We start from the raw sequence: 24,302 nt of genomic DNA on the forward strand, positions 1-24,302 counted from the left end.
TCTCCTTACGGCATGAGTCCTAGGTGTTACCTGTTTTTCTCTTTCAAGATTTTTATTCATTTATTTGAGAGAGAGAGAGAGAGAGAGAGAGAGAGAGAGAGAGAGAATGAGCACAAGTGTGGGAACAGCAGAGGAGAGGGATCACACTCCCTGCGGTCAGGGAGCCCAACGGGGGGGCTTGATCCCAGGACCCTGAGATCATGACCTGAGCCGCAGGTAGACGCTTAATCGACTGAGCCACCCAGGGCCCAATGTTCCTGGTTTCTACTGCCCTCAGGACCGTATCATTCTCTCTCTTCCGTGCACTCCACCCGGACCTATGTTCTGGTCTGCGACTTGATGTCAGTTCTGCTAGTCGAAGATGCTTAGTTTCCCACTGACCTTCCATTGGAATGCGTGGTTTTTGCTCATTCTTGGGAAACTGTTGGTCTGAGCCATGAGTGACTTTTTCTTTTCCTGCGCAGTTCTTAAAGGATGTGGGGAGAGAGTCCAATTGAGGTGGCCGTGATGACCCGCAGGCATTTTTTATTTTGGAATGGTTTCTTTCCTACTGATCCCGTGGGAGATGAGAAGTGACACTGGGCACACCGGAGGTGGGGGTGGAACATGGTTACAAATAACAGGAAGCAAAGAAAAGATTCCTCTAGAAATGCCTCAACAGGCATGAAGCTGCACATTAGAAATAGGGAAATTAGCCCCCATGACATCCCTGCCACGAGCCAGCCAATAAATCTTTATTACAGCCCACTGTGTGTGGGGACGTGGGATGGGCTCCCTTGGGAAGCGAGCACCGACTTGAATACACTCACTGGAGTGGCATCTCAGCTGAAGCGAGGCTACCCAGAGTTACCAAACTGGTGCTGATGTTCATCCCAGGAACACGGCACTAAAGTTAGATTCAGGGGTGTCCAACTTCTCCAGGGCTCACCTCCTTACCAGAACCACCAAGTCCACTCAGAACTCTATGATGTCCTTCTGTCTGTTCCTTGCTCACTAAAATAACACTCTCCATGTGTCAAGTACATCACGGAACATGCATCTGATGGGCCATTACGCAGACATTATAAACCATTGAGTCTTTTGTACTAAGGGGAAATAAAGAATAAAATTTACATACAGACTGGTTACTAAACTGTTTGCTGTAGAGTGCAAGAGTTCCACAGCTCAGGTAAGTTTGGGAAACATGGCACAGATTTCAGAGAGTCCCAATGCACATCATCCTTTCAAAGGCTCTGAGAAGTCCTGTGGTAAAAAAAAAACCAGTTTAGCTTTGTCTAATCTGGCATTTCCTACATGTTGTTGCTTGTGAACTATTTGTTCACGATGGGCACCAAAGAACACTTACAGACACTTTGGGACATATACAGAAGATCTGAAGCAGGTAACTAAGGACACGTGTGAAGAGAAAAGAGAAAGCAAGTAGACCTAATAGTTATAACTGTTTTTGGGTGGTGGGATTATAGGTGAGGATTTTCCCTTTGTACGAGTCTATTCACTCCAAATGCTCTAAATGTTAAAACACATTTGGTGAAAGCTAAAACACAAAGTAAAAGCCTCCAACTACTGTCCCAAGTGCTCCTGGAAGTAGTGAGGAATGCCAGTAGTACTGGTTGGCCTCTCCCCAGTACCCTGGCCCCATGCAGCTTCCCTAAGATCTCTGCTCTCATATTGAGCCATTAAATTGCATTGTGCATTTTAGCGCTAAGTTCCGTCTTTGGTCCTAGGGTGTTTATTTATTTAACAAACATTCATGGCAGTTCTGCTTGTGCGGTGTGTGGAGATGACAGCGGGGTGCAAGAGCCACCACTGTCCTGACCTGGTGACTTCTGCTGTCGCAAAAATGATCACACCATTGACTATACAGCTACAAGGGATGCATCTCAGAGAGACTAATGGCTCAACTACAGTTTGTTGTATGAAGTAGGAACTAACTACACAAAGATGGGAGGAAAAGCATTCCACTGTTGGGGAGGCCCAGTGGCAGGAGGAAACACAGCTTGCCTGGGCACCTGAAAGGTTGGAGAGCAAGGTGAAAGTGAGGGTTATGGGGTCAGATCATGAAGGCCACGTTAAGGATCTTCTTATTTTTTTAATCCTAAGGACAATAGGAAGCCATTGACTTGGCTTTAAGTGGGTTGCCCCGTAAGAAGATTCCTCTGATGCCACATGGAGAATGGGTTTTGGGGGAGCCTGTTATGGCAGCTGGGAGACCAGTCAGGGAGCTCTAGGCCAGGGGAGAGATGTGCAGAAAGGGATGGACTCCACATGTCGGAGGCCAAAATCTAAAGGGCTTGGTGACAGAATGGACTTGGAAAGTCAAGGGGAAAGGACAGATGTAAAGAACAGTTAAGTTCTGGGGATACCTGGGAGGCTCAGCGGTTGCGCATCTGCCTATGGCTCAGGTTATGATCCTGTGGTTGCGTATGGAGTCCCATGTCGGGCTCCCTGTAGGGAGCCTGCTTCTCCCTCTGCCTATGTCTCTGCCTCTCTCTCAGTGTCTCTCATGAATAAATACTTTTAAAAAAAAAAAAGAACAGTTAAGTTCTGGTTTGTGTGACTCAATGGTGGTGCCATCTGCCCAAAAAGGGAACACAGCAGGGCCCCTGGTTTCAGGTGTGTCTGAGACCACGAAGCTGGTGGCGGACGTAAAGAGTTGGGGGCGTGACTGAAAGATCCAAGGGAACACAGTGCTCACAAGAGAGGTCTGGGCTGGTCACTCAAATTTGGAAGCTGTGGGTACACAGAAGTTTGGCTGTCAGTAGGCCTGGAGACAGAAGTAAAGGAAGAGACTTGGTCTGGTCCTCAAACCAACATTGCACAGCTCTACAGAGGAGCATTAGCCTGTGAAGAAGATGTGAGGGTGTCCGTGGAGAGGAAGAATGGGGTGGAAGATACGAAGGAAACAGTCATTCAAGGAGTGTGTGAACAGTACCGAAAGCTGCCCAAGGCTCAATAAAATGAGGGCTGGAAACGGCTGGTGTGAACCACTCTTGCAGAAGTCTGACAGTGTCATGTGTGTCTCCAGCTAGACTTCTCCACGTCAGGGTGGTGAAGGGCTGAGCAAACAGGCTTCCATAAAGTTTTGATGGTGGTGGTGATTTACACACGCTAAGATCAGCCAGCAGCTTGGCTGTGCCCTCCCATTCTCCCTTCCAACCATCAGCTCATTTTGCATTTTGACGAGACTGGTCCTGTGTTGGTCTCCAGACACAGTGAAGTGGATCAAGTGCAGCCCTCATCCCCAAGGCACTCACAGTCTGGTGCAGGAGACAAATGCAAACCCCGGAGAATCATCACTTCCAAGCACAGGCTTAGCAGCTCATTGCACCAAGTGGCTGGCGAGTGCAGCCCCATGTGTGCATCATGGCATCAGACACAAAACTGCAGCTAAGTGTTTCAGGGAATTTCAATAACCGGCTTCACCTCCCGAAGAGCCTTGGGGTAGCCGGGAAAAGGGATGGCCATGGTTGCAGAAGTCTGAGAATATCTTTTGATCACAAGTCACTTCTCTATGAGGTGTGGGCCACAGCTAACTGTGGTCAGTAAAGTTAACCTTGTTTTCCACAAATTAGATCTACCAGTTATACTTCATTTTAAGGTATGAAGTGGAAATTTCAAGGCCGTATTCTCTGGAGCTGAATTTGGTTCCAGGAAAGGAGAAATCACACAAGCCAATCTTGTTCTCGCAGGTGAAGCAGAAGTCACCTTCCTGGTTTTTGCACATCGCATTAACCATCGAGTGGGAAAATGGTCTGCCTGGACCTCATAAAATAATCTCTCCTCTATCATTTGGGGGCTTGCTCCCCCCATGGCATTCCCAGTTCACCTCAACACTCCAAAGGAGCCAGCTCCTAACTCAATGGAACCATTCAAATGTATTGAAAGCTGCTAGAAATTATATCTTTGAAACCTTCCATCTAAGCTGACACTGGGATATATAGTTTTGAGTCTAATATCAGCGCCCTCGATTAAAACGAGTCCCACGTCTTCCAGGAGAGCTACTGGCCCTAGCAGTCATGACAAGGACAGGCCAAAGTGGTTAGCTGGAGCGCTCTCTGTGTCCGCTCAATAGGGAAACAGCTGGACTTTTCAGAGAAAGTAAAAACCCGAGAGTTTTAAAGGATTTATTTGATTTCTCCACATGATCACAGCTATGGTTTTACATCAATAGAGTCTGTTACTACTCACAAACAGAATGCATATTAAAACAAAAGCACTCCTTTTCTGCCCAAAGTTACACAGCGGGTGCCGGGCCTCTCATGAGCGAGGTATCTCTTGGAAGTCTTTGCACGGTCTGCATTCAAGACCTGATGCTACTTGTTTAAAGCAACTAGAAGGTGAACGACAGTTCCCAGGAGGAGAAGGGTCCTGGCGCAAGACCTCGATGTGGCCACAGTTACACTAACATGTGTGCGGTGTGGGTAAGAGGTACACAGCTCCTCCCGTCTGGCCCTCTCCCCCACCCCCACTTCACACCGATTGGTTTCGTCAGCTTCTTCCTTGGTTATTGTTGTTATTGAAGACACTTTACAAAATTACTCAGTTTTCAGGCAGGAAGGGTGATGATTGTTTACAACGAAACTGTAAGATGCATGCTTACCTGTAGAGACACAGCTTTATAGGGAATGCTGAGTCAACACCTAGGGTCATGTTTAAGTATCTGCTGTCTTTTCAGATCATTGTGAAGAAAAAACAAGAGGCTTCTGCTGCATGCAGCGCGTGATGGAAAAATCGCTCTATACTGGGTGACTGAAGACATTTTTAAGCAAGATGTGCACATCATATTAGGATGAACTTTATTTTTACATTGTTGTACAATTCATTTGTAAACTTAAAAAAAAATTACAAATACATGATTTAATTGTTGTCCCAGAAAAGATTTCTGTGATGCTATCAGCCGCTTCCTCACGGGTCTCCTACTCCTGTCAGAAATTACTGTTAGGCACAATTTGTGCGACTTAAGAAAAGCGTCCCAAGTGTATCCTGACAGTGGTGAGGGCTGACACAGACATCCTGTGGTGCTCAGCCTACTGCCGCCTATGGGGGGCTGGAGGGGTCAGGGGAGGTGGGGTGGGGTTGGGGGGTGACGACGGGCCCCCACAGCTGTGACACTGTGGCAGGCTGGGGTTTAGAAAGAACAGTCCCATGAAAGCAACACAGGGGTTGGGGGGGAGGGGTACAGCAATTGGTTTGAAGCTTTTGGTGCCCAAAACATGAGATTTGGGCAGTGTGGCTCCAGCTCCCTTAATGGAACAATGTACCTTCTGGAAACCCCTCCCATGATGTTTGTAAATTTAACACAAAGTATGAGGAAACCTCACTGACCTGAGCCCAACACACTCAGTGAAGCTGGAAACATGGGGAGAAACAGAATTTGTTCAAGAAACCTCCTTTCGCTAGACCCAGCCCCATGATGGCGGGACAAAGCTTCAGGACACACAGACGGCAGCTCTGGAGATGGGGATTCTAAGTGGTCTGCGGGGCACGAAGGACGGCAGGGAACAGAGCCCCACTGCCTGCCATCGGCTTTGCCGTCTGTTCTTTTGCATGTGCAGTTGTCCCTTCGGAAAGGGCAATCTGGTGCCAAACAGCCTATCTTTTCTGGAACAACCTTGAGTTTACAGTGAGACTCTACTATTGGTACAGAGGGTGAAGAAAAGCCGACATATTTCATATGTTATCACTTTACTTCAACTATTTGTCAACAGTAACACTGATATAGTTTGCAAATACACAAGACATAGAGTGTGCCCTTGCACGACTGACGCCAGATGGCATGCAGTACAATTTGGCTTATCCTGGTAACAACAACATCCTTTAAACTGCAAGACAGAGAATGCCTCGGGGAGCCTGACTCTGCCGGGAAAACCAAAGAAATTTACCGGCTGGCGGAAGTGGGGAGCCTCCCACCAGCCTGGCTTGGACCACATCAGACACACCCGTGCTTTTTCACTTCTCTCCTGCCAGGCAGGTGCCCGGGAGAGAAACACGACACCGATGGGAAGATAAAGGTGGGCAGGTTAAAGTCACACTTCTTTAAAAAAAAAAAAAAAAAGGCTAAACTCTAGATCGCTGTATTTGCTCTCTGTGGAGGTTAACAAAGTGCTCGGTTTGCAGATTTGCTGGTATGGTGGCCTGGATGATGTGACAACGGGGTGGGTGGGGAGGGAACCGGCAGGCCCCCCGCCCCCACCCCCGCCGCCCGCCAGGTGGGTTCCCCTCGGTCTCTCGCCGCCATCTGGCCACGGCGCGCCACGCCGTCCACGGAGCACGGAGCCCCGGGCCTGCAGAGTCCTGCAACTAGCTTCGCCCTTTCTGAAAGGGCTCTCCGCCGGGGCAGGGGCCGTGGGGCAGTCCTCGGGTCCCACGGCTTAGGAGCACAGCACAGGCGGCTGCAGTGGCTCGAAAGGCTGAAACTACAAAGTACGGCCCGTGGGTGACTCAGTCACAGAACCGGACGCGTGAGGCGCCCGGCCCCGGGGCAGCGGATGGTGTCACCACAACACGGAAGCGACAAGAGCACAGCTGAGAGTCATGTGATGCCCTGGCAGCTAACTGGACCATGAGAAGGCAGCGGGGGGGCGGGGGGGGGTGCTTCGCTGGCGAGGGCCAGCACTTGTCAGCCGGGGTCACGGGGGCCACGGTGATGACACGGGGGGTTGTGCTAGCACATGGCCACATGGAATCACGATGATCACGGCTACCGCTCAGAAAACAAAATGGAAAACACACACACCGCCCTGGGTTGCTACATGCTAGAACCAGCCTTGGGGTTCGGAGCAGTTCCTGGTGGGAACTCGCTCAGGGGCTTGTGCCTGTTGCGGTTGGAGACAGGATGAGTAAGTTATGGTGTTGGGGAGACGAGGATGGGAGCTGGCCGTTTTCATGTTGGAGATGAACGCTTCTGCCGTGGATGGGTGCCCCCCTCGGAGGGGCTCAGAATGAGTGTGCATTAAATCATATGCATATAAAAGAAATATGGATCATGGAAATTCACAGTTATCGCAGCCATTAAAGTGTCTAAGAATCTGTGTAACCAATATCCTCAGACAACCAGTTCCTAACTAGTTGTCCCGAGTTGCTACTGTAGAGTTTACTGCATTTTTATCTATTTGCTTACCTGAAATAACAGAGCAGTTATAATACTGATTACTTATGATAGTTTTCTGTTAATAAAATAAGGATTTATACAAAGCAATATTGGACTTTTTAAACAGTTAGATGCTATGTTACTTGGCACAGTTAGTAATGATCGTGTAAAGATCTTAGCCAGTCCTGGAGGGACTTCTCTTCTTTTTATGAAAATATGGAAGTATCTGAATTTGTTCCTAGCATTTACGTTTTTGGTTTACTCTCTCACACATTCATGTAAGGTACTGTCTTCCTATCAGGTAAGTGGAGCTCCTTGTAAAGTCTATATTGCTAATTTTGCGGACTGAGACGTCTCCTTTCACACACAAATACTACCTATACAGTATATATATATATATATTTATATATTTATATATTTATATTATATAAAGTTTACTTACGTTATTTTCATCAACCATATCAGGTCTACTTAATTTTTTGCCCATTGTCAATAAAAGAGCAATAAATGCAGCAAGTTTTGGGTTTTTGTTTTGTTTTGTTCTGTCTCTGGTTTTTGTGTCTCGTTTCTTCTTTTCCTAGGCTGGGTTTTCATCTGCGTGTACATTTAGGGAGCAGAGCTGAGGGCTGCTTTGGGGTTGGGGGGGGCAGTTCAACATCTACGTGGCCAGTGGCACCGTTTTCAAGGCTGATGGTGGCCGAGGCCCACCCCTGGGGTTGAAGTGGATGGAACCCGGGACGCCCATGCTAAGTGAGAGCAGGAGCTCTGTTCCCTACAACACAAGCCCCGTGGGCTCAGGGGGCTCCATCCAGGCCGTGGGGAGCGGAGGGGAGAGATGGAAACAGAAGTGCCCTGGGTCTGGTCTGAGGCTGGCCGCCCCTGGGCAGGACTCTGTGTGGTGTGCAGTTGTCCAGGGAGTCTGGGACCCCACCCAGGCTGTCTACACAATTGTGCTGATGCCGCTGGGTTTGGCCTTGCTGCTGGTGGGGGGCGGCGGGGCGGGGGGCTGCCCGTGGTGGTGCGCTGCGTGGCCCGGGTGGCCCGGGTGGCCAGCATGGGCCGAGGGCAGCGGTGGGTGGCTGTGCACATGGGCCCCATAGGGTGGATGCCCCCCGTGGGGACCGTGGTGGTACTGGTGTGCATGCTGGATGTGCTGGGGGGGATGGTAGTGGTGGTGGTGGTGGTAGGGGGGCGGGTTCTGCTGCATGTGGCAGTACTGGGTGTGGTGCCCATGCACCTGCGGCAGGCCCTCCACAGGCCCCTGGTGGTGGCTGGCCATGGAGTGCTGTGGGTGGGGCAGGCCTGGTGGGTGGGGGGGCAGCTGGGGAGCGGCTGAGGGCGGGTGGGCCTGGGGAGGGGGCTTCCCTCTCTTACTCCCAAATAAGGAGCCCAGGAGGGAGGATGAATTAGGCATAGTCTGGTGTGGGCGAGATGGACACTCTCGTGTTGATGTAGCTCTCCGGCGCATGTGAGGACTGCTAATGATGGACCCCTAAAAAGGAAATTCATAGAAATCAAAATTAAAAGATCTTAAAGTACTTATGTCAGAATGATTCTTTTTTTTTTTTTTTTTTTAATGTAAAAAGTTCACCCACTGACTGCTAAGCCTTAGTTCAACTCACTGGCTGCAGAGGGCGGGGCTGGGTGAGGCTGAGTCAGCGTCACCCCTGCTCATGCTACTGGGGGGGCCGCCGGGACCCAGAAGTGGCTTTCCACTGAGAGAAGTGGGAGGTGGGACACAGGATGAGGGACCCTCCTGTCTGTCTGGTTGCAGCAGCAGCAGCAGCACAAGTGTGACTTCTGCTCTCGTCCTGACACGGAAGGCGGTCTGAACTTTCGGATCAGAACGATTGGCCTGGGGGTGCCTGTGCGCGGCATGTGCTGAGTGGAGTGGGGTGGGCTGGTGAGCATGAAGAACAACCCCCTTCCTGCTGAAACTGCACCCTATGCTCTCCTGGATCCTCTCTGCGGTGCGAGGGCATTTTCTCTGCCTGTGTGGGCTCCAAGGTCTTTCGGGAAGCTGCTGGTAGGGACAGGAGGGGCTTGGGGAACCTCATCCTGGGTGGGTGGGTGGGGGGTGCCTAGGCATTTCACTGCAGCTACCTACTGCAAACCAAACAAGGAAAAAGAAGGAAACAAAAAGGTCTGCAAGCTGAGGTTAAGATGTGAACAGTAATATATAGAGATGGTTGGAAGATGAATGAAATCTCATGAAATCCACACCGAAGTTTCTTTCTCTCATGGCTCTCCTCCCCCGAGCTAGCTAAGCAAGTCCATGGTGCCCTGACTGCAGACACACAGCAATCGAAATTCCAGGAAGGAAGCGATGGGGATGGCGGAGCATGGAAGTCAAGAGATCGGCAAAACCACCCCGGACAGCACAGGTGGAGGGTGCATGGGCGCCTGGCGGCGGTGCCTCCCGCCCAGGAGCAACGCCGGCAGGTCGGGACCCCGGGGCGGCGGGGGTGGGGGGTGCCGGGAAGCCGGATGTTAACCATGCTCGGGGCCACGGTGGGGTGGGGGGAGCAGGGTTAAGCGGGAACTAAAACACAGAATCCATCCAGAACCACCCCCCCGGACCCCGCCCCAACAAGCGGTGAGAGGCACAGGTGATGTAGGCAGGAGAAGCTGGCATGCACCGGGCTGAGGCAGGCATGGGGGCCGGGCGTGTCTGCGCCTCTGTGCGGCGAGGGGGGGGAGCAAAACAAAACAAAAACGGGGGGAAAAGACAACAGATATAAACCGAGGATTGGGGAGGCAACACACGACAGCCAGCTGGACGTAGGCGCTTCCTACTTACTTCCACATTGCTCTCTAGCGATCCCGCACTGCTGCGACGCCCTCGCTTCCCTGCCCAGAACATGCAATACCAGAGGTTAGACACGGACACGAGGCCGGGCCGCCGCCTGCCTGGCCCTGAGCCGCCGCCGCCGCCGCCACAGTGCCACCGCGGACCCAGGTGAGGGTCGGAGGGCGGGCTCCGCAGGGAAGCCGGCGGCAGGGCAGTAACAAGTATTAAAAAAAAAAAAAAAAAAAAAAAGAAAAGAAAAGAAAAGGGAGGGTGGGGTTTAAAGAAAAAAAAATCTCCTTCAACAAGCCCCGGCTTTATACCTCTTCTCCTAGACTAGCAGTCTGTTGGGGGGAGGGGGTGCCTCCAGGTGGGCTGAGGCGCGCGCACAGGTAGGGCTAGCCCAGCCACCTGCCAACGGGGGACGACGGGACAGGGGCAGCTTCTCTGATGGCTCAAAACAAACAAAATGTGGTCCTGCACAGCCCTGACTGTCCGTGGATTTCATATACGTATGTATATGCATATGCATACATATACATGTCCCCCCTCGCAGGCAGGGTGGGGTTGATGGTTAGGAGGAGACTCGACTTGGCGTCCTGTCTTTTCCTCCTGGGTAGCTCAAATGTGCTGGTGCCTCTGGAGACTGTTGTTTGGTTTGTGCAGTGCCCTGGCCAGGGTCAGGGTCAGAGGGCCCAGGGTCCTGCTTCCCTTCTGTGGGCACCATCCCCCTGGATGCTATAAGCATTCCCTCGGCTGTGTGTGCTCCCTACCAATGGCTTTTTAATATCCCCAGCACATGGCACACAGTAGGCACTCAATATACATTGACTATGTGAGAGGACAGCTGTGTCTTCTTCTAGGTTCTGGATGCCCAGGGTGAGTGCTGGCCTCCACAGTCCCTCAAGAAGCCATCTCCATGGATTTCTGCAGGACATCCAGGATGGCCGGAATAATGGGTGCCCAAGCTTCGGGGGCCAGTCTCTGACCACCTCTCAGGAAAGCAGATGGGAAGAGAGAACAGAGAAGGGGCCTCCCACTTGACGTCCTATAATCTTCCATCCAGGCAGCCCTGGCCATGAGCCGAGCACGGTCGTTCTCTGTATCAAGCCCGTAGCAGTGCAGGACAGGTGTCCATGCCAAGGAAGAGACACATGCTCTGCTTGGTGGGCTGACTGGCCCAGTTGCCACAGCAAGCAGGATTCACACCCAGGTCTGCCTGTTCACCTCTGGGGCTCGGAAGCTTGGCCGCACTACCTTCTGAGCTGAACCCGGGCCAAGCCTAGCAGCCTGCTACCTGCCTCTCTGAGGCCTACACCCTAGTCCTGTGCTGGGTGGAGAGCATCGTCTGAGGGTCCTTCAGGCCTCATCTGGCATCTGAATGTACTGGAGTGTGCCTGGGACAGAGCCTTGATCCTGGACATACCACAGCAGATGCGCGGGAACATCCGGTCCCTTTGCTTTGCCTGTCAACCTCCAAACCTGAGTCCAGCTGGGAGCCTTGCTTGACTCTGGCACGTGTAAGAGGGCCTCAGTGCTCGCTCAGGACAGGGCCACATAGATTAGGGCAAGACTGTTTTCCACCAATTGCTGAGGTCCATGGAGAATCAAATAGGACCCGGCCCTTATTCCCAGCTGGAAGAAAAATGAACGTCACATATCTTTCAGCTGGTGTGAGAAGAGGGGCTGACCTTCTTCCTTCCTGCTTTTTGTCTCATGGAGCAGGAGGAGGCTCTTTGGCTGGAGAGGTGGCCCCACCTGGTGCTCCTTCGATTCTTTTTTTTTTTTTTTGCTCCTTCGATTCTTTACCTCAGTTTCAATATCTGTAAAATGGGCATGCCCCTTCCTCCAAGTGGGCTGGACATGAGCATCAGACACTCAGGAGATCGTGGCACCATGCAGAAATGCTGATAGTCAGGTCTCTGCTGTCTCTGGGGTTTTAAAGTCAGTTTAGAGGACTCCCTTGACTGAAAGCCAGAGACAGAGGAAGGCCAGTTGCCTACCCCATCCTTCCAGCCCCCACCCCCTGCCAGTGCCCAGCAGTGTTGTCTGGCTGGCCTGCTTCTCCCAGTGGAGCAAAACTCCCTTCCTCTTGCTCCTCCCTCTGCCCCATGTGGGCATGACTTAGGACAGCTTTATCTTGGATGTCTTTGAGTGATGTTAAGTCTCTTAGAATTCATCTTTTCAACTTCTCAAATCAGCAGGAGATGTGGGGTATCCCTATAGGAGCGCTCTGCAGTCCAGTCCCAGAGCCCCTTCTCACAGGCACCTGCTGACTGCAGACCCGTGTCTGGGTATGCACACGCAGGCACACCCCACGTACTAATGGAGGTGAAGCATGCCAGAATGGTGGCTCTTGCCCATGCACCCAGGCTATCCCTCACCTGCGCTCTGTCTCCAGGTACACTCCCTCTGGGGATCTTGCACTAGCCACAGGTGAGCCCCCATCCAGTGCCTCTCCCAGAACCAGATCAGGCACTGCCAGGCCAACCAGGGGCAGGATCAGGAACCATGTCTGGAAAGGGCTCCCAGCACGGCTCTTTACAGCCTTCCCCTGCTTCTCAGTGTCAGCACAGGAGGCAGCAAGGGCTCTCTTGACCCAGGGTCTCACTCTGTGGCCCTTAACAGTGCTGGGGGCCGAGCAGGTGCTGCTTTGGACACTGGCCAGCGGCAGGAGCTGCCAACTCTCCCCTGAGAGGGCTGCCTTGGTACAGGACATGGCAGGTCTCTGGCTAAGACCTGGAGCAATGACAGGGGCAGGCGGGTCCTATTGGCTTCTGGGAGACATCCTCTCTCCGGAGACTGGTGTAGAGTAGTTTGATCGGGAAGGGCAGGAGGAGGTGGGGCGCTTAGGGTTAGCGTCCACCATGACTTGATTGATCTGCGCCAGGGGATAAGGCCCAGTCACATCTGTGTCCCTGGTCCTTACAGGTCCTTGGTCTCAGGTCAGCAGGGCGTTTGGTGCCACTGAAACGAACACAGTTCCCAGGCAAAGGAAGACCACATGGAGAGTGTTGGGAGAGGCTTCACAGCTTGGACCCCTCCCTCTACCTCTCAGAACAGCAGGGGATCCTGGCGGGGGTGGGGTGGGGGGTGGCGTGGGGGTGGGCAGGGGAGGGTTCCTGGAGGCCTCCTAGTGTGCCAAACTGTAGCTGTCTCTTGGGTCTCCAAGGTCAATGTCTGAGATGTGTGGTCTCCTGGAATGATGTGTGATCACAGATCCAGGGTAGCTGCTCTTGGAATGGTGACATGCCAACCACTGAGTGCTAGCTTTTCTGAGGGAAGGAGGTGCCCTGAGGCCTGGTCTCTTCTCCACAAGCTTATCTTGGTGAGGGCCACACTGGGTGGAGTGACGCTGCCTCTGGAAAGCTGTACCCTGACCCAGTCCAGAGCATAGAATTCCATCTCCAGCCGCTGAGCCCAGCATCTTCCAGGCTGGATGTCGACCCTGGCCAGTCTCCCTCTGGAGATCACAGGTGGCCCATTCCTATTCTGGGGCCGTGGCAGCTTTCTCAAACACCCCTTGCCTTGGCCACCAAGCTTCCTGGGTAGAGGGGGCTTTCTTCCCTGGGGATTCTTTTCATTGTCTCCCAGGAAGACTTCATCCCTAGAGTTTTTCTGAGCTCAGAATGCCCAAATGATGATGGCAACAGTAACAATAAATGGAAAGCAGCCAAACCTCAGAGCTCTGTCTCTCCTGTGGCCATGGGCCTGGGCATGTGGCTCTATCTGACTCCCAGGAGCTCGGCCATGAAGGCCATCGAGGCCATGTTGGGAGCCTCAGTTTTGACAGAGCCACTGTTATCTGAGCGGCTGCACAAGACCCCTCAGCCCTCTAGGTGCTACATCAAGGAACAGAGAGGCCAACACTTGTCTTACTGCACAAACTCAAACAGAGGCCCCAGCACCCAGCCTGCAGAGGCCCAGAGCAGTCCAGTCATGTTTAGCTGGGTTTAACAAGCTATAGGGAAAACCAGTGGTTCTCAACCAGGGTCAGTTTTGCCAACAAGGGGTGATTTTTTTTTTTTTTTTTGCTGTCTCCCTTGACCCCCCCGAGGACAATTGGAAATTTCTGGAGACATCACTGACCAGGGGAGGTATTCCTGGCATGTCATCGGTAGAGGCCAGGGATGCTGCTAAACAAACTGCAGGGGGCAGAACAGCCCCCACAGCACTCGATGTCAATAGTGCTGGGGTTGAGAAACTCTGGATTAACCCTCATGCGGGCAATGGATTTCTGATTTTTACTATGGAAAAAAAAAATGACAAGACAAAGCAAAGGAAAAAATCCAACTTAAAAAAAAAAAAGAATGAAAAAAAATGAGAAAAAATTTCTGGGAAATGAATAAGCCAAAGGGAGGCAGCACTGCTGGAGGGCAGGTATGGGATGGAGTCCTGAGCAGGCTCTTGTAGTGGGGCCCAGAGGTGGCCACATGTGGTGATGTCTGGGGTGGGGTGGGGTGGGGTGGGTGAGCCCCTGGGAGGGGAGGGTGCTGGTCTCGGCCTGAGAGGGTCTTCTCCAACAAACCAGGGCCTCTCATCAGGCTCCTAAAGCTGGGATACCCAGGGCCTCAAGGCAGGTAGGGCCTACAGGGCTGGCATAGCTGTGTGCCTCTGTGTGCCAACATCCTGCAACCTCTGTTCCACTGTAGCCCAAGCCTGCTCCCTGGAGAAGCTGCCTGGTTGGATGTGATGTGGGGGGCAGGCAGACGTCACTCCACAGCTCCTCTGACAGCACTGCAGGCAAAGCAGGCCGGAGCAACACTCAGGGGCGGCTGGCCCCAGATCAGAGGACCTGGCTGGGTGAGGGCTGTCCGTAGAAGCTCCCTGATGCTCTAGACGCACCCCCTGCCCTGGGAAATCTGGGAGGCTTGAAAGATGCTGCTTGCTTGGGGGTTAAGAGGCTGGCAGCAAATAAACACACACAGAAACAAAGAAACAGCAACAAAAATCACAGTTCTGCTGGGGGTTTCCCCTGACACCCCAGGGCAGCTGTGGCCACTGCCTCCGGGCTGGATGGGGGGGCCTGGGTTCCCCAGGAAGGGAGGCCTCTATGAGGGAAGCAAGACCAGGGACAGCGGGACAGGGGGTTTCCAGACACAGTTTAGAGGGCTTCACTCTATTTCATTCATCAGCATAAAACACAGGGACGCGGCAGCACAGAGGACAAGGGACACATCCATCAGCGGGGCCTGGCTCGCTCTGTGTGAGAGCAGTTTCCAGAAAATAAATAAAAGAATAAACGGAACCCCTAGAAGAAGAAAGGGAGAGTGGGGGTAACCTCCTGGCTGCTCTGCCTTAATGAGTGGGTCCTGCTTCCTTAGGCCTTCAGGGGACACCCGCTCTGCGTGGTCAGATGTCACTACGGTTTGGGGATGGCTGCCGCCGGCCGCCACCGCCGTGCCTTCCTGGCGCACGACGTGTGCCCCGCTGCCTGGTCTGAGTCCTGCATGCGCTGGGCTAGAAAGGGAGGCCCGGCCCGGCTCTTACCCGCTTCTGAGAGGTCCCTCAAGGAGCTGCTGAGGGCGCTGCGCTTGAGGCCCTCACCGCCTGCATAGCTGTCATCCAGGCAGGCCCGGCTCAGTGTCCCGTTGCCCGACTCCTTTTTGAGGCTGGAGCACTGGGACATGCTGGGCCGCACGACGCCCTTCTGCTTCTCAAGCTCAGCTGAAACAGATGGAGTGAAGGGCCGGTGAGCAGAGCACGGCCCAGGGTGGGCAAGGGACCAGGGCCCTGCATGCAGGCTTGGCATCGCACCCAGCTGCCATCTGCCTGCCATGGGCTGCCTTAGGAAAGAGGGGGGTATCAATGCTGTCTTTCACAAAAGGGAGTCAGGAGGAAACCCTGGAAGGGAGGCTGGAGAGGCGCGGGCCTTGGGTCTGCAGGAAACACCGTCGCTTTGTAGGCTCGAGGGCTGACAAGGGAGACTGGTCTGTGTCTGAGATGAGCAAGGGGTAACCTGGCCTTGCCCTGGATGGGGGCCAGAGGTGGGCACAGCCACTGTCTCCAGGGAGCGAGGCCTGGAACCAGGAGAGGAAAGGATTATAACCAGCTTGGATGGAACCCAGGGGAAGAGCTCGGCTGTGACCTTCTCCGTCAGTTGGGCTCTGATATGGAACACAAACAAATAATAACCACACCCAAGTGCAAAGAGCTCAGCTCCAGAACCTGGGAACTCTTCTATCTGGGACAGCTGGGAAACCAGGGCCCTTGCAGGGTATGCCATGTGGTCCCATAGCAGGATGGGCCTGGGCTGCTGGAAGCCCTGGCTCTCCCAGGGAGGCCACCTCCTCTGGCCCAGGCAGGTGGGCTGTCCTGTCACAGGGTTGTGGGAAGGACAGGCAAGGCCAGGGCACCTCATCTCTCTGGACCCACAGAGGTGGGGGCTACTGGCTCTTCTGGTACACAGGGCCTGCCACTTACACTCTATCCTGTGCTTCTCCATCTCCTGCACTTCCGCAATGGATTCCCGCAGGTCATCAGTGAACTTTTTTCGGTCTTGAGGATTGGGAGCATTAAAGTTTATTAACACTTTGATGTCAGCTCCGGGGACAGCAGATGTGAGCCGGATGCCATTGGGGTAGTCTGCAAAGAAGGAAAAGAGAAGAATCCATGGGTCCCTGTGTGATCTCTGCAATCTCTCTTCTGGTCAAGAAAATATTAAGAAGTCTGGGAACCAGGCTCCCAGCAGACGTGTCTAGCCAGGAAGGCAAAACATCCACAGAGGAGACCACAGGGACTGCTGGGAAATCCTCACCTCCCAACTTGGGTCTGTGTTGTCCTGCCTATAAGTCGGAGACAGATGTGGCTGATCTGAGTGGAGGCCAAGGACCCCATTTTTCCTTGACCTGGAGGTCATGGAGCCTGGACCGTTCCATTCAAGATCCTTGGTCACTGCCTGAAGGTTGGAGAGTAGCCAGGGGTAGAGTCCAGGAGGAGTCGGAAATGGTGTGCTGTGCTGGGTGGGGAGTTTTATCTGGTCATCTTGGACAATTCCGAAGGTATACTGAGCTCTGCTCTCTGCCAAATGGCCTCCAGACCCTCAGTTCCCTTGGGCACGTCATGGGCGCACCATGCCCAATGCACTCTATGCTGAGGGCAGCGTCATTCTGCACAGACCTGCCTGGTGCCACTTCTAAGCTTATAGGGTCTCTGTGGCTTTGGTCCCCTGGAGTACCTCTCTCCTCAGTGGGAATTAAGCATCAGCCACTGGGTGTTTGCAGGTTCTTGGCTCAGACACCAATCCCACTTTGGCTCAGACCTCAGTCAAGGCTGGGAACTCAAATACTTGGAAGCTTGAACATGTTCCTTAAATGCAGGAAGCAAACCACATGAGACCGAGCAACCGAGTGAGTGGGGAGAGGGGCGTGCAGTCCGAGACCACCACATGGGAATGTGGGCCTGGCAATGCCAAACCTCAGTTTTTAAGAGAAGTTATAAATAATTAAAAATTTGATAGGAAGATTTAAGTATCAGCTTGATGAGTTAAAACAAATCTATAAATGGAATGAATATAACATAACTGAGCTGGGACTGGCCCACAGCTACCACTTTGAGATCCCTGGTATGAAGGCAGATCCCACAGAAATGTCAGTGTCAGTTCTGGGGCTCTTGCCAGCCCCTTGTGTCCAGGACTGAGGGCTAAGCCCTGGGAATCTAAAAATGATGATGGCACAGCTTGTGCCTGAGGATTCAGCCTGGTGGGGTCCACTGCTGTGAGCATCACTACCACAGCCTCTTCCAGAGGGGACCTGCTGGTCAGGATGATGTGGGGTGCCACCACCCTCCCTAGGGCCACCTGGTGGAAACCTTCTGGCCTGAGGGATAGCAGACAGAGCAGCAGGAGACGGGGAGACGATGGGGTTGGCATCCTGGGCTCCTCGTGGCAAGGAGCCCCAAGCCTTCAGGACCCATGGTTTGGGATGGCCCAGCCACAGGTCCCTGCTACTTGCTCAATCTGTCGATGGAAAGCTGATCAGATGGGACCTGTGGGAGAGGACAAGGGCTTCCCCACTGTGGGAGACACCATGACACTCCACTGGGGCAGGCCTCCCCCAGAGCAGTTCAGAACCGCAGGGCAGCAGGACCCAATCCCTATCCCCATCTCAGGAGTCTGGCTCAGCCTGCAACGCAGGGGCCTCCAACACGGATGTGACAGGGAGAGAGAGAGAGGAAAGGGGAAAGGCTTGGGTTTTGGAGAAGAATCCGGTCAAAAGAAAAAGTCGGGGGGGGGGGTGTCAGCTCCCCACCCACGACATCCCCAGGCTCCCTGTCCTTCCCACAACCCTGTGACAGGACAGCCCACCTGCCTGGGCCAGAGGAGGTGGCCTCCCTGTGAGAGCCAGGGCTTCCAGCAGCCCAGGCCCATACCCAAAGGAACTTTCCAACAGCACCTCAGAATAAATCTTGGCCAAGTGCTTCCTGTTTCAGGAGCTGTTCTAAGCACTTCATGTGCACGGACTCACCCAAGTCTACAAGGTGGGCACTGCCATCATCCCAACTTCATAGACAAAGAGAGTGCAGCCCGGAGACACTACATAGCCACGTCACACAGCTGTTAGGAGCCAGAGCAGCATCTGAGCCCAGGCTCTCCACTCAGGGCTGAGATCGTGTCCTCTGCAGCCCCAAAGGCATAACCTTCACCTGTTTGCTTGCTTAGGTGTGCATATCACCTACAACATTTTTTTTTTCACCTACAACATTTACTCAACACTTTCCTGGCAACATTTTATTGACATAAATTCACGCTGCCCTAAATTAAGAAATCTTACCACCTGTAAGATGGAGCAGAAAAAGTAAATGTGATAACCATCATGTACAATGTTATTAAATTCTCCCCAGTTATTGCTGCTCTCAGCTGATAGGCTGGGAATAAGAGCATGTGAGGGAGAGCCACCCCGGGATGATGTCCTAGGGGAACCAGGCAGAAGGGGAGGTCACTGGGGAGTGCAGCACTTCCTGACTACAAGGTGAGAGCTGCCACACTGGCTCCTGTCACCTGGCACACGGCCATGTGTGGACGAGTGCTCCAGTGCACATGCTCGTGGCCAGGCCGTGGCAGGCCCCCAGCACAGACTTACACTGGTTCTCAAAGAGCAGGACCTGCATGCCGTACAGGGAGAAGGACTGTCGGAAGCTGTATGTCACGGAGTTCTTCTTTTTCTGGAAGATCTTGGTAACCTGGGGGTAGCCAGAGACAGAGGCTGAGTCACATCGTCTGCACTGCCCAGGGGCAGCTCTGGGAGCTCTGGATTCTAAATGGGCCCAGTATCAGAACACTTTCAGCAATCCAGAGGCCGGGGATGCAGGTCAGGAGGCCTCTGGGGCAGCTGGAGAGGGCTGCATGCCCATGCATATCCTGACATGGATGCTGACTTCTGTTTCTACAAGTCCTAGGTGTTATCCTGGCTGGCAGTGAAGCCTCAAACTAGCAAAGACGTGACAAGCACAGGACCCACCCAAGCCCTGGAACTGCCAGAAAGATTAGTTCTGGAGGAGGAAACAGAGGCTCAGAAGTTTGAAGTAACTTGCTTGAGGTCAGGGACTCTTAACAAAGAAAACCACAGGTCCAGATTCCAACTTCAGTAATCAGAGAGGAGCAGCTAGTCCTCAAGCAGGTAGGGATGAGGGACAAAGACCTCTAGCAAGACACGTGTGGCGTGGGGGACAGACACCCAGAGAATAGGTTCTCCCTGCTGTCTGCAGGGGCACCGTTAGCCCGAGTGGCTAGGCATCCATGCCACCTTTTTCTGGGAAAGATTTCCTCAGTTTCCCTTTGGGGAACTGCCTGTCTGCCATTTTCAGAAGTCTTGTGAAGTGAGTGGTGACCCAGGTTTAGCCAATGAGACAGCACCGCACCTGCCTGGACCCCCTGAGTGGCTTAGGCACAGCCCTGGGAAGCAGTGAGACCTGTGCTCAGACTCCTATGAAGAGAATCCCACTGGAGGCCGGGATGCAAGGGAGGGGGGCAGGAGTCAGCCTGCAGCTGCCAAGGCTGACATTCCCTTCTTGGACAGAGGCTGCCAAGAGAAGGGGGCCCACACAGCCTAGAGACAGCCTCACAAGGAGTCCTGCTGACTCAGTTTAAGCCTTTAGAAAGAGTCGGGGCTGAAGGCCCAGATCCCCTTCTGGACTTTTACATAAGCCATTGAAGCCCTATTTCCATTGGCAGCACTGTGAGTTTGACTCTCCCTCCTCTAACCCAAAGACCACAGGGCTCACTTCACCATCGCCTGCACCCCACCCACGCATGTGCCTCTCCCCGAGTGCAGGCAGACACGACCTCACGGGGAGCAGAGCTGCAGGTCAAGGCTGCCTGAGCCACGCTCCCAGCCACGGCACGCTGTGGGGAACCACATACCACCAGCAGGTCGTTAAAGAGGAAGATTTCTCGCTGGTGCAGTCCGAGTTTCTGGGGCTTATTTGGGTCTGGAACCTCGAAGAGCCGGCAGTAGCAGACCAGTCTCCGGTGGGGCAGAGAGAGCACCTGTGTGGGGTGGGAAGCACTGCCGTCAGCCCCCTGCCCCTCTGCTAGAGCCCGGGTCGCACGTGAGTCCAGCCTGCAGACTCAACCCCCAGCCTGTGGGCCTGGCATTTGAAAACGCCCTCTCCTGCCAACTGTGCACAGCAGAGCAGACATGTTTGGACTCAGCAATCTTCCCCCACTCTTGTTCAGGAGCTCTCCTGAAAGGCCGTGGAACATGCCCCTGCTTCTTATGATGCTTCCTTTCCTTTCCTGCAGACAGGTCCAGACTTCTTAGAGTACCACACTCATATGGGAGCTCCTCCACCCTCACTGAGAAATTCATGATCTCTGGGTCCCCACCAAGTGTCCGTCACAGACGTTAGCCTGGTAGTCTCTGCAAAGGTTTCTCCAAGAGTGTGTCTACTCTAGACGAGGAAATTGAGGCACAGAGTGGTTGAGCAGCTTGTCTCAGCCACACAAGTGGGAAGGTGCAGAGCTGGGAGCGGATTCCGGGCTGTTCCTAGAGAATCTTGACGGTTCTGATGTCTGAAAAACCCTGTCTGAGACCCCGAACTCATGGGAGGCATGGGTTCATGTGAGCCCCAACCCTGCCGAAGCCCAAGCCACTCTCAAGGCCAGGTGCAACCTGTATGGTGTCTAAGTGCTTGTGGTGACAAGCCGTTAGGGAGGCCCAGCTGTGGCTGTGAGAGCACCCAGGATCACACAAGAGACAGCAAGTTAGTAAAGGGCCAGGATGTGCCAGGTCGTGTGATGGCAGGGAGGGTTTACTCTGCGACAGGTGTCCTGGTGGAGGGATGCCCTGGCTTAGCACATCAGGGAGACAAGAGGGGAGGGAGCACTGGGCCCAGGCTAGTATGCTCGGGGAAAGGCACTGTTCAGAGCAAAAGCGTGAAGGGGAGAGGACGGTGGGAGGTGGGGCCAGAGAGGTGGGTGAGGATGTCACAGTGGTATCCAGCGGTCTCTCCTTAGGGAAAGATGGGAAGGGGGGGGCAGACAGGTTTGTGACGCTGACTCTCACAGCACACGGCTGCCTGGGGAGAGGTAAAGACAGACACATGAACATGCCAGGTGACTGCCAGGCTAGTCCTGGGTCCAGGCACTCCTGGGGTGAGCAGGAAAACTTGCTTGAGGCCATGGCAGTGAAGTGTCGGGGGACGGGGGTGGGCAGAGCGTGGGCGAGGTGGGAGGGATGGTCTGCTTCAGGCACAGGGCCTCGGGGTCTGAGGACAAGCGTTGGCCTCAGCGTTCAGCTGGGTCCAGATGAGAGAGAAGAAGACTGCTCTGGCCTGACAGCACAACCCTCCCCATGTGGCCGCCGTCTCTGGGCCTGCAGAGATCTGAGGCTGGGATAATTATGAAAATCAAATTTCCCATCGCTCCAGAAATTAATTCAAACAGTTAGGACGGTGGATCTGGGAGCTAGGGGATGCAGAGATGTGAACAAAGGACCCCCCTCCCCGCCCCCGTCCCTCACCCTGCTCCGGGGGTGGGGTGGGGTGGGTATCAGCCAGAATGTAAAAGCAGAAGGATACTCACACAGCCAAGCCCATGGTGCAGGGATCCAATCTATGCAGGAAACATTAAACAAAAAAAGATATTAATCCAAAAACTGTGCCTGGGCCTGGAGAGAGCTAATGGGATGATATCCAGGTAGGTGAGCACTTGCCCTGGGGCATGTTCCATATCCTCTGTCCAGACACACCACACACGTAGCTGGGGAGACGTTCTGGCGGCCAGAGCCCTCAGGGCACAATGAAGGTGGTCCACCAGGGAAACCCTGCATGACTTTGGCCATTGGTTTCTTAAGAGCCTCAGGCTCTCTTAAAATACAACCCAGAGCCAATAGTTGTTATCCCAAATAGCTGGAGCCACCTGAAACCTAAAGTAACCCCCCCACCCCTAAGGAGCCGAGTTCCAAATGGCATCAGGGCCACTGCCCGGAGCTGAAGCCACTGAAGTAGGCCTGGTGTTACATGGAGCAGGGGCGGGTGGGAGTGAGGGAGCCAAGGATGCGGGGGCACCACATACCGGCTTCTTCCCCACAATGAGCTTCTCCACCTTCTGCACCTGGGACACATGGTCCTCATTGGTCTTCAGCTCCCGCTTGCGAATGCGCTCGTAGATGCCAATCAGCATCTCCCGGGGGATGTCCTCGCCATCGTCCACACCTGGGCAGGGGACAGCAGCTAGGTGTCAGGGTGGCCCAGGATCTGGGTGGCTGTGGCACCACTCAGCTTTGGGCCCCAGGCTCGCCCCCCATTTGCCAGTTTCTAAACCCAGTCAGAGTATTGATGCCTTTCCCCAGTCCTCGGTGGAACCAAAGACTTCTGGACCCACAGCCATGGAAAGTCTTCAGTCGATTACAAAATGTCTCAGAATCCTTCCAAGGGGACCAGGCTAGCACAGCCACCCAGACTAGCACGCAGAGGGCTGTACCTCCTTCTGGCGGTGCTCCGAGAGCTTTATAAACATCAGCTTGCTAAAAGACCTTGGGCTGAGTTCTTGCTTCGCCCCTTACTAGCTCTGTGACCAAGTCTCCTAGCTGGAGGTCCTCTCTGAAGCAGGCCACCAAGATCAGAGGTGACTTCCCAGAGATCTTGTGAGGAAGCCAGAGCAGCCCTGGTGTTTCCCAGAAAGTGAGAATTCAATGCACCTGAGCAGTGCTGCCAGCCGTTGGCCCACATCACTTGTGTGGAAGCCAGGGGCCCAGAAGCCCAGCCTTGAACTCAGGCTGCTCTGACAGCAGGCACGTATCCTTTCTGCTATGCCTCGAAAAAACTGCTGAGGAAAACCCAGTCCACTCATGAGAGAAATGCAAACCCACCCCAGCCCTCAGACTGCAGGCAGGGAAAAATCCTGGGGTTTGGGAACTGGCAAGGCTGTGGGAAGGGGCCTCACACACTGCTGGTGGGACACGGACATGGTTCAGCCCTTGCACTGGGCCACTTGCCACTGCCTGGCACAATTATAAACTCAAATCCCCTCTGGGCCACGGACTGCATTTGGGGGAATTTGTCCCACGGGACATGGTATGCAAATGAGGTGACTCATTGCAGCATGGTTTCCAAATAGCGGAAGGCTGGATCTCACCCATTTACCCGTCAGTAGGGGACTGGTTAACCCATTGCCCCATAGGAGTGCAATGGAATACTACACACCCGCCCAGAAAATGAGCAAGGCCATAGGGAACCGACACGAGAACTTTCTCTTGGATTTTTTTTTTTAATAAAGATTTTATTTTTTCATGAGAGACACACAGAGAGAGAGGCAGAGACACACACAGGCAGAGGGAGAAGCAGGCTCCATGCAGGGAGCCTGACGTGGGACTCGATCCTGGGTCTCCAGGATCACACCCTGGGCTGCAGGCAGCGCTAAACTGCTGTGCCACTGGGGCTGCCCTCTCTTAGATTTGTTAAATGAGAAAAGCGAGGTGCAAAACAGGGAGGAAAAGCAGTCATGCACGTTTGTACTTGTGTGAGCAGAGGAGCTCTGGGAGGTGCCAGGGACTGAACAGCCCGGACACACGGGGACGGATGGGAGGCCTCTGCTACAGACCTTGACTACTTTTTTTTTTAAACGGACTATTTTCTACAACTGTTGCTTAGAGCAGTTAAGTTCACAGCAAAATTGAGGGAAAAGTACAGAGATTTCTCCATGACACCTGCCCCTCCACCCCCACTAACCTCCTGCACCAAGATTTGTTATGATCAGTGAAACTACACTGACACGCCATTCACTCAAAGTCCATAGCTGACACTGGATTCACTCTTGGTGTTGTACATTCGATAATAAATGATTAATGGCACATGTCCACCATGGTGGAGTCAGATGGAGTCACTGACCTAAAACCCCTCTGGGCTCTACCTAACTCATCCCTCCACCAATCCTACCACCCCCGCAACCACTGATCTTTGATATCTCCATAGTTTTGCCTTTTC

The 24,302-nt window shown here is 53.5% G+C and overlaps 1 protein-coding gene across 10 annotated transcripts in view; it reads right to left on the bottom strand.

Moving 5' to 3' along the window:
* Positions 1–4,110: 4,110 nt before the first annotated feature.
* Positions 4,111–24,302, bottom strand: part of IQSEC1 (IQ motif and Sec7 domain ArfGEF 1) — a 376,008-nt gene continuing 355,816 nt past the window's right edge. For 7 of the 10 annotated variants that reach the window (XM_055342623.1, XM_055342625.1, XM_055342632.1 and 4 more), the window contains 8 exons: positions 22,393–22,532; positions 21,901–21,930; positions 20,239–20,364; positions 18,959–19,058; positions 16,302–16,463; positions 15,369–15,545; positions 9,891–9,940; positions 4,111–8,582 (listed from right to left, as the gene is read on the bottom strand). In XM_055342623.1, the coding sequence (XP_055198598.1) occupies positions 8,031–8,582; positions 9,891–9,940; positions 15,369–15,545; positions 16,302–16,463; positions 18,959–19,058; positions 20,239–20,364; positions 21,901–21,930; positions 22,393–22,532 (1,337 nt within the window). In that variant the 3' untranslated portion in view covers positions 4,111–8,030. The remainder of the gene's footprint in view (positions 8,583–9,890; positions 9,941–15,368; positions 15,546–16,301; positions 16,464–18,958; positions 19,059–20,238; positions 20,365–21,900; positions 21,931–22,392; positions 22,533–24,302) is intronic. The other 3 variants (XM_055342628.1, XM_055342627.1, XM_055342629.1) reach the window with 3 other exon arrangements.

The sequence above is a fragment of the Nyctereutes procyonoides genome, unplaced genomic scaffold (assembly GCF_905146905.1).
Source record: "Nyctereutes procyonoides isolate TBG_1078 unplaced genomic scaffold, NYPRO_anot_genome, whole genome shotgun sequence".
Classification (NCBI taxonomy): domain Eukaryota; kingdom Metazoa; phylum Chordata; class Mammalia; order Carnivora; family Canidae; genus Nyctereutes; species Nyctereutes procyonoides.